The sequence below is a fragment of the Mercenaria mercenaria genome, chromosome 4, assembly GCF_021730395.1.
Source record: "Mercenaria mercenaria strain notata chromosome 4, MADL_Memer_1, whole genome shotgun sequence".
NCBI lineage: Eukaryota > Metazoa > Mollusca > Bivalvia > Venerida > Veneridae > Mercenaria > Mercenaria mercenaria.
In genome coordinates, this window is record NC_069364.1 from 4,343,910 (window position 1) to 4,358,026 (window position 14,117).

Consider the following 14,117-nt stretch of genomic DNA (forward strand, 5'->3'; position numbering starts at 1 on the left):
TATCTTGTGCACATGCATTTTCTCAACAACTACTTGCTGAAGTTCTAAGAAACTTCTTTGGAAGCTTCACTACAGTATCTGAGACAAGGTATGTACCCAGTCAATGAAAAATGTTTTTGTTCTTTTAATAATTATGCTATAATCATACTTCGGGGAGCATTCATCGGTTTTACTGATGCTTTCACTTCATATTGTGTTAGAATTAAATGCAAAAGAAATAAGAAATTACTGTACAAACTTACTTAATTTGGAGGATTAGCATTTGAAGATAATATAATTTAATAAGAAATTTACAGTTCTGTAAAAAAAGATTTTAGATGTTTACCTGTGATAAAAGATTATGGGTATTTTAGGTAGGATCTACAGCAACATTACAGAAGAAGCCAGATTGAGAGCTATAAAATTGATTAAAACTTGCTTCTCAAGTAAAAACTATATCTACCATAACTTCTTATACAAGCTTCTGTAAGCCTTAAAAGATGCAAAACTTTTATTTTTGTTTACCTTCTTTGTTATATTTATACCTGCATGTCAAACATCAGTAAAAGCTTCTCATAGAATTTTTCAAAAGAATGTTAGTACAATTATACATTGTATATTATACTAACAGTTTGTATAATTATCTCTCCAAAAAAGAAGAGGTGCCGGTAAACCTTTCGGTTTCTGATCAGTAACTAGAACATGCTTGGTTCACCAGTGGTGAAACTTAATAGGATAATTGCCTGAAGTCAATAGATGACCCCTATTGTTTTAGGGATCAATAGGTCAAGGTCAACGTGACCTTGAGACTGTCAGTAACTAAAGAATGTTTTGGCCTATACCCATTAAACTTCATAGGACCTTTAGTGAGTAGATGACCCATATTGTTTTGGGCATACTGACCTTGAGACTGAAAATGATTTCCACTTAGTAACTTAAGAATCCTTTGGCCTACTGTCTTCAGATTGATAGGATAATTGCCTGTGGTCATGAGATGACCTATATTGTTTTGGGTGTCAGTAGGTTGAAGATCCAAGTCCCAATGACCTTGACATTGAAAACATTTTCAGTTCAGTAACTAACGAATACATTGGTCTACAGTCCACAAATGTAATAACATGATTACACATGGTAAGTAGATGACCATTATAACATAGGGTTTCAGGAGGTCAAAGGCACAGTGATTTTGCAATGGAAAATAGGACAGGTGATCATGGGGGACATACAAGTTTTACAAACAATTATTGTTTCAGAATTTTTGGGAGATAAACACAATTTTGACCATAATATTAGGAGAAATCCTTAATTATTTTATACCACTAATGCTTGATGTTGTAACTGAAGGTCTAGTCTGTACTTACTGATAACATAAGATTGTGTTGTATAATTTTTGTCATTAAGGATATTAGAAATTAGCTTTCAGGCTAAAAAGACATAGATATAAAGTTATTACTAGAGTCTAAAGTTAACAAACATGTGCTTGATGATATTATTAAAAAGTCTTTGTTACTGTTTACAGTGCTTTTTAAACATAAAGAAGCTTTAAAAAGTTTTATTACAGGTACAAACGTAACTTCTCTGAAGGTGCAACACCGTAAGCATGAAAAGCTTCTCAATACAGATTTGAAAAAAATGGCTTTGCTTGGCTGTAGAAAAAATACTTCTCTCTAAATGAGTTTGAGTTCCCATATATTGTTTTATTTTTTTGCTTTGGTACTTATATCTCTACCTACTTTCTATAAAGGGCTACAGAGAGTTTTCAGGAAACAGCAAAAAGAAGGTATTATTACCCCACCCACTTGCTGTCTGCATGCTATACCTCAATGCAATGTCATCATTCCCAGAATTTTCATCTGTACTTGCTTGACTGGTTCCAAAGTTATGATACTTTACTAGTTTGAAATATGACAAAATGTTGAGAACCATTCAAAATCCAGCAGGCATCTACAGGAGAAGAATGTACTTGTAGCTGTGTTGTGCCGTATTTGTGTTGAAATGCACAATAACAGTGGCATAAAATGAAGTCCATAGATTCTTTGTTTAGTTTAGTGGCTGTACATATACAGTCAAGGCAGCACAATTTCCCTTTTGATATTTTTAACAAATTTTAGTAGATTTCCATTAAAAGCATTGATAGATGTAAGAAATAGTTGTACATATCACTTTTATAAAGGCTTGAACACTTTCTTTAACTGTTCTTTAAAGATTAGTGACTTGTAATAAATACCTTTAAATAAACCTCTTTGTGTAAATGCTATAATGGGAGAGTTTTTTTGGGTTGTGTAATTTAGAAAGCTTTCTGTTTGGTTCAAAAATTGGGAAAAAAACTTTGCAATATACAAAGAGTTCTTAAGAATATATACATATCAAAAACTAAATGTAGGTTTTCTGAAAAAGTGAGACATGAGTAATATTTGAAACTAGATATTTGTAGGAATCATCTATTTTACTATAGCAAAATGTAATCGCCTCAAAACTTAATGCATTAAGCAGTCACCAAATATTTAATAATCTATCTATATAGCCTTTTCCACAGAGAATATAATTACACAATGACAGGTGGTTGGTGATCTTTCCCTAATTGCTTCAAGTTAGTGCCTTTCCATAAAAAACGCTAGCTGTATTTGCAGGTTTTTAGCTCACCTGAGCACAAAGTGTTCAGGGTGAGTTTTTGTGATCGCTCAATGTCCGGCGTACGTCGTCCGTCCGTCCACACTTTCCTTTAAACAACATCTCCTATAAAACCGTTTGGTGGAAGTTGATAAAACTTGGCCTGAAGGTTCCTTGGGTTAGCAGGTCCCCTTCCAAACTTGTTCAAAGAATTGAATTCCACACAGAACTCTGGTTGCCATGGAAACCAAAAGGAAAAACTTAAAAAAATGTTCTTGTCCAAAACCGCAAGGCATAGAGCCTTGATATTTGGCATGTGACATCATCTAATGGTCCTCTATGAAGATTGTTCAAATTATGCCCCAGTGGTAATAAGAGGCCCAGCCTCAGGGGTCCCAAGTTTTACATAGACTTATATAGGAAAAAACTTTAAAAATCTTCTTGTCTGAAAGTTCAAGGCCTAGGCCTTTGATATTTGGTATGAAGCATAGCCTTAGGGTTCTCTAACATGATTGTTCAAATTAGACTACTGGGGTGAAAAGAGGCCCCTCCCCAGGGGTCACTTGTATATGAGTTATATAGGAAAAAATACTTCAAAAATTATCTTATCATATTTCCTAGACTGTTAAATTATAATTACCTGATGACCCCAAGTAATTATGGGCCACTTGACTGTGACCTTGACCTACTGACCTACTTTCTTGTTATTTTTAAGATACAGCCTTGAAATTTGGATGACAAATACAGTTTTGCACACCGATTTTAACACTGACTTTCAGTGACCATGAATATGACCTACTGACCTACTTTCTTAATATTTTAGCATCAGTTTTACATGATTTGAAATATGTAGCTCATATTGCCCAGGTGTGCGATCCAGGGTCATCATGACCCTCTTGTTATATAGACTATAGATTTTGTGACTTATATAGAATATTTTTGAATTATTTAATAAAATATTTAAAAAGAAAATTTATGCTAAGTTATGCAACTCTGTCACTTTTATTTGAGATATTGTAACTGATATAATGTCAACTAATATCAAAAAATACTTCAAAAATTATCTTATCATATTTCCTAGACTGTTAAATTATAATTACCTGATGACCCCAAGTAATTATGGGCCACTTGACTGTGACCTTGACCTACTGACCTACTTTCTTGTTATTTTTAAGATACAGCCTTGAAATTTGGATGACAAATACAGTTTTGCACACCGATTTTAACACTGACTTTCAGTGACCATGAATATGACCTACTGACCTACTTTCTTAATATTTTAGCATCAGTTTTACATGATTTGAAATATGTAGCTCATATTGCCCAGGTGTGCGATCCAGGGTCATCATGACCCTCTTGTTATATAGACTATAGATTTTGTGACTTATATAGAATATTTTTGAATTATTTAATAAAATATTTAAAAAGAAAATTTATGCTAAGTTATGCAACTCTGTCACTTTTATTTGAGATATTGTAACTGATATAATGTCAACTAATATCAAAAAATACTTCAAAAATTATCTTATCATATTTCCTAGACTGTTAAATTATAATTACCTGATGACCCCAAGTAATTATGGGCCACTTGACTGTGACCTTGACCTACTGACCTACTTTCTTGTTATCCCCCGACGAAAGTCGGAGGGATATAGTTTTGGCGTCGTCCGTCCGTCCGTCCGTCCGTCCGGAGCCATATCTAGGAAATGGTTGGGAATATTTATTTAAAACTTCATATACATGTTCACCACAATGAGTTCTTGCGGCCCATCAAGTTTCAGTCAGATTGCCCAAGTAACACCAGAGTTATGGCCCTTAGAAGTTTCTAGTGTTAACTATATAGGGTACTATAAATATGGCAATTTCTGCATCATAACTTTTGATATATTTGACCTAGAACTATGAAACTTAAACAGAATTTAGATCACCATAATGTGGTTGTGTACACACAATTTTATTTGGATTTATTTGTAAATTAAGAGTTATTGCCCTTTAATTGTATAAAAATCCACATATTTGTACATAACAAACTTACCATTTGGTACAATTTCATTAAATTTCTTTCATTCTTTTCCATGAACATTTATTGTAAACATGTGAAGTTGTGTACCCACACCTGGTCACCCCCTTACCTTGATCACACACCCCCCCCCTTATCCCCCGACCCCCCCCCCCCACACCAAAAAAAAAAAAAACAAAAAAATTCATTCCTTATTTTAGATTTTTTTCAAACAAACTTCATATACATGTTCACCACTATGAGGTTATGGGGCCCATCAAGTTTCAGACAGATTGCCCAAGTAACACCAGAGTTATGGCCCTTAGAAGTTTCTAGTGTTAACTATATAGGGTACTATAGATCTATAGAAATGCCAATTTCTGCATCATAACTTTTGACATATTTGACCTAGAACTATGAAACTTTAACAGAATTTAGAGCACTATAATGTGGTTGTGCACAGACAATTTTGTAAGGATTTCTTTTTGTAACTTCAGAGTTATTGCCCTTTAATTGTCTAAAAATCCACATATTTGTACATTACAAACTTACCATTTGGCAGAATTTTATTAAATTTCTTTCATTCTTTTCTGTGAACATTTATTATAAACATGTGAAGTTGCGCACCCACACCTGGTCACCCACTTGCCTTGGTCACACCCCCCCCCCCCCCCCCCCCCCCCCCCCCCCCCCTCCCAAATTTTTTTTTTTTTTTTCATTTATTTTAGATTTTTTTCAAACCTTCCAAGTTGTACCATTCCCCCACCTCACTTCCCCATCCAGTCATGCCCACCACTGATCATGCATCCTCTCCCCCCCCCCCCCCCCTCCAACTTCACCCTTTTACCTTTTTTTTATTTTTTAATTTTCAATCAATATTTATAATCAACATGTGAAATTTTGTTTCCTCTCCCATTCCCCTGCACCCCCACCCCCTAAAAAAATAAATATATACATATATATATTTCCATTCCTTTTTTTTTTTTTTTTTAAATGTTCAAACCTTCAACATGTTAAGTTGTGACTGCACAAACCTTGCCCTCAGCCGTTTCAAGATATCTTACCTGTGTTCTCTTAAGGACATCTGATCTTTTAAGTTCAAATGTACATGTAAAACAGCAACACCTGGTGCCAAACCACTCAAAGACAATATTTCATTCCCGTTAAACTTCAAGCTCACATTTCAATTAACTGCATTTAATTCTAAAAGCTAAGCTTATTACAGTAAGCATATCCCATTCAAAATAAATTCTTAAGTCAGGATCAAAGTATCATACATTTATTATGTACTCTTTAATTAAACATTTGTTTTCTGTTAAATTGATTTTGACTAATGAAATTATTTGCTTCTTATTAACATCCTTAACTTTTTGCCGGATATATCTTTTTGCCATTCCTCACCACAAACCCTTTCGGCGGGGGATACCAATTCATCGAATTTGCTTGTTATTTTTAAGATACAGCCTTGAAATTTGGATGACAAATACAGTTTTGCACACCGATTTTAACACTGACTTTCAGTGACCATGAATATGACCTACTGACCTACTTTCTTAATATTTTAGCATCAGTTTTACATGATTTGAAATATGTAGCTCATATTGCCCAGGTGTGCGATCCAGGGTCATCATGACCCTCTTGTTATATAGACTATAGATTTTGTGACTTATATAGAATATTTTTGAATTATTTAATAAAATATTTAAAAAGAAAATTTATGCTAAGTTATGCAACTCTGTCACTTTTATTTGAGATATTGTAACTGATATAATGTCAACTAATATCAACTAATCAATTTGATATTTGATTTAATGTTGAATAATGTTGAATAATTTATGTTTGTCTTTACCTGTTTAAGGCCAGGTAGAAGTATGTGGTTATAATAATTAGAAAACCTTTTGTGTTGAAGAAAAGAAGTTTGAAAGTTGGTTGTGAAATTTGTGGACAGTAGATGAAGTAATTTATATATTATCATAGCAGTTCATCAGAGATAATGTGTTTGTTTATTTAACAACATTTATGAAATTTTAGAAGTGAAAGTAACATTTTTAATTTTGAAAAATGCCTATTTAGATATAACCACATATTTTTAAGGTCAAGGTCAGTTCAGTATTAGATTTTATTTGTTTTAATTCATGCACATGTATGGTCTGTTGACTTGAGTGTACCGTAATTCATATTTCATCTTTATCTGTTGATTGGGTATACTTTGCTATGCATTTTATTGTCAACCGTTGTTACAAACTTAACAAAAATGAAAAAAAAAAAAAAATAAAAGCAGTGCAAATAATAGCCAATCTACATACTGACATACATGACTGTAAAATCAGTGTTCAATCAGTGTCACATTTATTGCAAAACATTCCATGTATATGAGATGGTTTCTCATCTGAATATTTAAACTGTCCAACCTGTATTCAAGACCACCTTTACAGATGTCCTGTTCTGAAACAGTAGTCTTCATTTTCTCTCTCTGTTTACCTAGAAACTGTACATTTTACATACAGATTAATTTTTACATACAGACAGTAGACTTTTTACCTAGGAACAGGTCAGTTTCAATTAGAAACAGTTAAGTTTTACCTACAAACAGTAGACTTTTACCTTAAAACATTGTATTTTTACTTACAAACTGTACACTTTTTACTAATAAAACAGCTCATTCTTTCCCACAAACAGTACACATTTACTGACAAACAGTACACTGTTACTTACAAACAGTATACTATTACTGACAAACAGTACACTGTTACTTACAGACAGTATACTATTACTTACAAACAGTACACATTTACTGACAAACAGTACACTGTTACTTACAGACAGTATACTATTACTTACAAACAGTACACATTTATGGACAAACAGTACACTGTTACTTACAGACAGTATACTATTACTGACAAACAGTACACTGTTACTTACAGACAGTATACTATTACTGACAAACAGTACACTGTTACTTACAGACAGTATAGTATTACTTACAAACAGTACACATTTACTTACAAACAGTACACTGTTACTTACAGACAGTATACTATTACTCACAAACAGTATGTATTTACTGACAAACAGTACACTGTTACTTACAGACAGTATACTATTACTGGCAAACAGTACACAATTATGGACAAACAGTACACTGTTACTTACAAACAGTGCACTTTTACTGACAAACAGTACACTGTTACTTACAAACAATATACTATCACAATAAACTTTTACCAACAAACAGTACACTTGCTTGTTACTTACAGACAGTACACTGTTTCAGTTCACTTTTGCCTACAAATGGTATGCTTTTACTTACAAACAGTATAGTTTTATGTGTGTACTGCAAAAAGTTTCACAAAAATTTCAACTACTACCTTTTTCCTCTACCAGAGGTGGTGTAGATAGGTTTGACTGACTTAAAAATTTCATGCGTCCAGGTAAGGACTTCTCAAGATAATTTGTGAACACATCACATGATAGCAATGATTTTACAGTCGGTAGATTCTAAATGTGTGTGCATGTGTATAATTTCAGAGCATCATCACCATATTTGTCTGTGGACTATGGAAGGTATTTTTAGTTCAGTGGTTTGTCTTCCAGGATTTGTTTCTTTTATTAACAAAAATGTTTTGTTTTTCTGTTTTGTTTTTGTTACATTCCCCACTGTATGTGTGTCTTCTAGCATGTCACAGAGGTTTTGGAATAAATATGTGTTTTTCTGTTATCTTTCTTGACAAAATCTGCCCTCCAGAAATTTCTGTTTTTTATCAAAGCTCTGATTAGACTTGCGCAGTCTTTGTAAATGAAATGTTTTTTTTTATCTATCATTCATATTGGTTTCCTTATGTTCTAAGATGAAAATTTCATTATGCCCATAGTTACCATTCCTTTCATATGGTTACTGATTTCTGCCATTTTTAGCTCACCTGTCACATAGTGACAAGGTGAGCTTTTGTGATCACCCTTCGTCCGTCGTCCGTCTTCAGTCCGTGCGTCCGTCCGTGCGTGCGTGCGTCAACAATTTCGTGTCTGCACGATAGTGGTTTCATTTATGATTTTATTTTAACCAAACTTGCACACAACTTGTATCACCATAAGATCTCGGTTCCTTTCTTGAACTGGCTAGATCCCATTATGGGTTCCAGAGTTATGGCCCCTGAAAGGGCCAAAATTAGCTATTTTGACCTTGTCTGCACAATAGCAGCTTCATTTATGATTTGAATTTAATCAAACTTACACAAAACTTGTGTCACCATAAGATCTTGGTTCTTTTCTTGAACCAGCCAGATCCCATTATGGGTTCCAGAGTTATGGCTCCTGAAAGGGCCAAAATTAGCTATTTTGACCTTGTCTGCACAATAGCAGCTTCATTTATGATTTTATTTTAACCAAACTTGCACACAACTTGTATCACCATAAGATCTTGGTTCCTTTCTTCAACTGGCGAAATTCTATTATGGGTTCCAGAGTTACGGCCCCTGAAAGGGCCAGAATTAGCTATTTTGACCTTGTCTGCACAATAGCAGCTTCATTTATGATTTGAATTTAATCAAACTTGCACAAAACTTGTGTCACCATAAGATCTCGGTTCCTTTCTTAAACCGGCCAGATCCTTTAATGAGTTCCAGAGTTATGGCCCCTGAAAGGGCCAAAATTAGCTATTTTGACCTTGTCTGCACAATAGCAGCTTCATTTATGATTTGATTTTAACCAAACTTGCACACAACTTGTATTACCACAAGATCTTGGTTCCTTTCTTGAACTGGCCTGATTCCATCATGGGTCCCAGAGTTATGGCCCATTAAAGGTCCAAAATTGCCTATTTTGGCTTTTGCAGCCATATAGAGACTTCATTTATGGTTTTATTTGATACAAACTTCCAAAATATCTTCAACAACAATAAATCTTGGATTCCATGACAAATCAGATCCAATCGTAGGTTCCAGAGTTATTTTATATCTGATTACCTCCCCTGATTGTAATCAAAATGGATTTATATCAGTAAGTACTTATAGGACTTATTTGAAATTTCATTATTGTCATTAGTTGGACTGAGTCAATCAGGGTAGATAACTATGGACTGATTTTATGTCAAATTACGTCCCTTTATTTCAAATTAAAACGGGTATATCTTCGTAACTAATGAAGATACTGATCTGAAATTTCATTTATGTCAACAGATTTATTTGGCAGATCCTTCTTTTCTTCACTTACAATATTTTTTTTTTTTAATTACTTCCCTTTTACATTACTATAAATAGCTTATTTTTAGTAACTTTTTTATTATTGGCCGTAGGGAAAAACCGAGACCACTTTTCTGTGGTACAACATGGATGGTACCTCCAATTTTTAGGTGTATTTTGACATATCTGTGCCTTGTAAGAATTTTTTTTTCTTTTTGGTTAAATTTCTTCCCTTTGTTGTTCCTGTCCTTTGGACTTAGATATTTTTTCTGAGGACCTTCTTGTCCACAAGTGCAATGATAACAGGTGAGCGATATAGGGCCATCATGGCCCTCTTGTCTTTGTTTTGTGACTGTCTGAATTCCCAAACTGCTGATCTGCGACAAAGACATGAGGAAGCGCAAACATTTGAGATGAATTAATGAAACTTTTATGTGCATGATTAAAATTGTATCCTACATAATGCTACATATAGGTTAAAGCCACAGAATTTCCTTTTAAATTTTTTTTCCCTTCCAATCCTGTTATGCTTCTAAACAAGAAGACCTGTTTAGACATATGCCAAAACTTGTAATACATAAACATAAATTTTCCAATATCTTCATCCACATTTGAGTCATTAAAAACACTCCATTGACAGCTCTAGCTTCCACAGATGTGCCCAGTTTCACTATCCAGCATTGAAATAGTCGAGCACGCTGTCTCCTGTGACAGCTCTTGTTGTTGTTTGTGGTAAAGACACAAAAGCATGAAATGGCAGTATTCAGCTACCATATCTTTACTACCATACATACTTTACAGAAGCTGTTTGGAGGGCAGATTTTGTTCAGGTTTCATATTCATCTTCATCCTTAGAAGAAACTTAGGCATTCACATTAAAATGCAAAATGTATTTCCTATGTCACAAGATAAACGTGAACCCTTTTAGTGTGAATAAGCCTAAATTTCTTTATTTTCTTTATATCCTTATTGTGGTGGATATGTATTCTCTTTCAGCTTTGTTATGCACCTTTAAATTGAGTTTGTCTCACACACAGCCACAGATATCTCATTTTCAAAGTCTGTTTAAAAAGTAATATAGCATTTATTTAAAAGCTACATTTACCTTCGTTTTTCTCTGTCACTGTCTCTTTATGTAATAGAATAGATTCTTAGAAACTATTTTAATATTCATAAAGTTGAGATTGAAGGTAAATTGCCGTGTCATGCAAATTAGTCATTATTTGATTGGTCACCAGGGACTGCCTGTTTTGTGCAGGGAGTTTGGTAAAAAATCAAGCAGATTTTCTGCTACTTCAATAATATGATGTCGGTGTTTGTTTTTGCAAGAGTGTTTGCAAGATCATGTTTCTGCCTTTTTCGAGAACTAAAATAAAAAAAATCAGTGGTCTCATTGTTTTGGGAAAAATATTACTCGTCTTTATTTCTGTTTTATCCCACTGCTCATGGCGCATGTTTTTATAAATCTCTGCTTTAAAGTCACATTATATGTGTTGCAAAGAGCTCTTTTGTAAATCCATTTATAGAATTGTTTCACTTTCACTTGAAGCTACACGTGTACTGGTATTAGTTTAGTGGTGACATATTTTCCTCCTTTTCTGTTGCCACGTTGATTGTTCACTGTATGCTGTCAATTTAAGCTGTATTGTATTTAACTTACTTCTGAGTAACCATCGCTTATTCTTTGAAACTCTAATCTCAGTTTATTCAAGAGTGTTGTAATACGTGCCTGCCCCGAGTCAAGTCCATGGGGAGAGGGCAAAAGTTTGTGAATTCATTTCACATCAAATGAATATTCTCTGTGACAGTTTGGTTTTAGACAGTATGCCGGAAGTCATTATTTGTGTGTGGATATAAATGTCTTTGAGAGAACACTGCACTTCGAAAAGGCAGAATTGGCATCCTTGATTTAATTAGTTATTTGCATAATTACATCTCTTTAGTTTTTTTTGTGGGTGTTATGTCATTTTTAACTGAAGCTCAGTGACACAATGCAGTTAGATTCTTCTGGATTTTGTTCATACTTATAATACTGCTGTATAGTTTTATCTCCCTTTAACTGTGATGTTTGTGATACACGTGGACTTTCTAACTGCTGCGGTCAAGTTACTTGTGTATTGACTTTCAGTATATCATATGGCTAGACAGACTTACTTTGATCTGTAGCCAAGCATTGTTAACCCTTACGATGCTGAACACGGTTGATTCTGCCTTTGCCACCAGTGTAGATCATGATCTGCACTGTTCGCCATTCAATCAGTATGTTTTTGGTAAACACGCCTTTTAACAGTTAATGGTACTGTCCAAATTGGAAGATGGACAAGTTTATTATAGAAATTTAGCAAGGTAAGGGTTAATTTCTACAGGTACTTCTTGTATATATGCTTCAGCAGTCTTCTTGTGTATGTCTCAGCACTTTGATTTCTAATAGTTTTAAAGGCTAGACAATTATACTTTGTGTATGACATAAAGCTTATTTCTGGCTAGATAATCTTATAATATTTTATGTGTACAGATGTATAATTGACTTAAAATCACTTGCCCCTCATCGATGTGGGTTCAAGCCTCCCTCAGGGCGTTGAGTTACTCGTGTGAGGAAGCCATCCAGCTGGCTTATGGAAGGCCGGTGGTTCTACCCATGTGCCCACCTGTGATGAAATAATGCACAGAGGGGCACCTAGGGTCTTCCTCCACCATCAGAGCTGGAAAATCGCCATATCTGTAATTTTGTCAGTGTGAAGTTAAACCCAACAAAAATAAACAAAAACAAAAACAGATGTATAATATAGAAGTATATTATGTCTGTGAAATGTTTATACATGTAGGAACCAATTAAGGAGACCACAGTCAAGGAAATAATAATTCTCCATAAAATATGATGTTTTCTGAATTTAATTCTAACATCTTCATAAAATACTTTGATTTCTGGATTATTTTCTGATGGCTTATCAACTATAAAATGTGAACTTGCACTTTTTGACAAAATTTAAAAACAGAAGAAGAAGACTTTTGAAATAGACTTATTATATATATTAAGTGAAATGTATTTTTGTATATATTCTATATAATTTATATTTGAATGTATGCTGTATGTTATTGCACTATGTTGTTGGGAAATTTTGCACAAGCAGTTATCTTGGCAGAAGGAGTGAATTTCAGCACTGTATGGACAGAGGCTTGTTATTTTATACTTCTTGTATTGCTGTCAAATAGTTTCATTCTTATCAATCATTGTAGATATAAATCAATATGAAATAGATTTTAATTACTCAAATATTACTAACTAAAGTTTATTATTTAATAGAACTCACAGTTGATTAATATTTGATTTGAATATTGATTCACTTAACATCACATTTAAATACAGGCAACTGAGTATCGAAATTAGAATGTTTGTCTTTCAGCAATCAAAGATTGTTGTTATATTTTCAGCCGGTCACCGTCGCCCACCTTGACATCGCCCGGGCCGCAGTCACCCACTCTTGGTTTTAGTATTTCTATGAATGAAGTTATACAAGATTCTGATGGAACACACAGCGGAACGGGGTCACATGACAGCCAATCTAGGGAAGGATTTTATATGTTACGGAAAGACTCAGAGAGGAGAACAACACTGGTACTTATGCTGTCGAAAGAGAGCGATTTTCAACGGGTAAGATTTTGATTATGTTATCATGACTTTATTTTTACCGATTATGGTTGGCTCTTGTTTGATTCTTTTTTATATGCAACATATGAGCTGCTCTTGTTTTGGTATTTTTAATGTGACATTTTAAGTCCTTTAACAGCAATGTATTATCTCTTGTATAAAGTAAACAGATGGTTTACTGTTTACAGTTTTTTATGCTTTTTGGTGAAATACTGGTCCATGAATCTTTCTGTATTTGCAGGTGGTGGAGACATGGATGGAGTTGATACACAGAGATGCAACAATATCTCATCCAAAACTTGGCAAAGTAATGTAGATAATGTTTGCTTGCAGAACATAGAATTTCAGCAAAAATACGGTTGAATCTTATGTGATAATACAATTTTTAGTAAAAATTATTTTAAGATGGAGAGAAGAATCTGATATTGTACATATAATACTACCTACTTTTGTAACATTGCTGTACTTTGATAACATTGCCCTACTTTGTTACCGTTACTTAACTTTGGTAAGATATCATTGCCCTACTTTGTTACCGTTACTTTACTTTGGTAAGATATCATTGCCCTACTTTGTTACCGTTACTTAACTTTGGTAAGATTGCCCTACTTTGTTAACATTGCTATACTTTGTTACCGTTACTTAACTTTGGTAAGATTGCTATACTTTGATAACACTGCCCTACTTTGGTACCGTTACT

The 14,117-nt window shown here is 33.9% G+C and overlaps 1 protein-coding gene across 30 annotated transcripts in view; it reads left to right on the forward strand.

Annotated features, from left to right (window-relative positions):
• LOC123550860 (mitogen-activated protein kinase kinase kinase 15-like) overlaps nucleotides 1-14,117 on the forward strand; it is a 93,601-nt gene that overhangs the window by 53,034 nt on the left and 26,450 nt on the right. For 10 of the 30 annotated variants that reach the window (XM_053540192.1, XM_053540193.1, XM_053540198.1 and 7 more), the window contains 4 exons: nucleotides 1,724-1,759; nucleotides 8,120-8,155; nucleotides 13,201-13,420; nucleotides 13,659-13,724. In XM_053540192.1, coding sequence (XP_053396167.1) covers nucleotides 1,724-1,759; nucleotides 8,120-8,155; nucleotides 13,201-13,420; nucleotides 13,659-13,724 — 358 coding nt within the window. The remainder of the gene's footprint in view (nucleotides 1-1,723; nucleotides 1,760-8,119; nucleotides 8,156-13,200; nucleotides 13,421-13,658; nucleotides 13,725-14,117) is intronic. The other 20 variants (XM_053540195.1, XM_053540199.1, XM_053540205.1 and 17 more) reach the window with 3 other exon arrangements.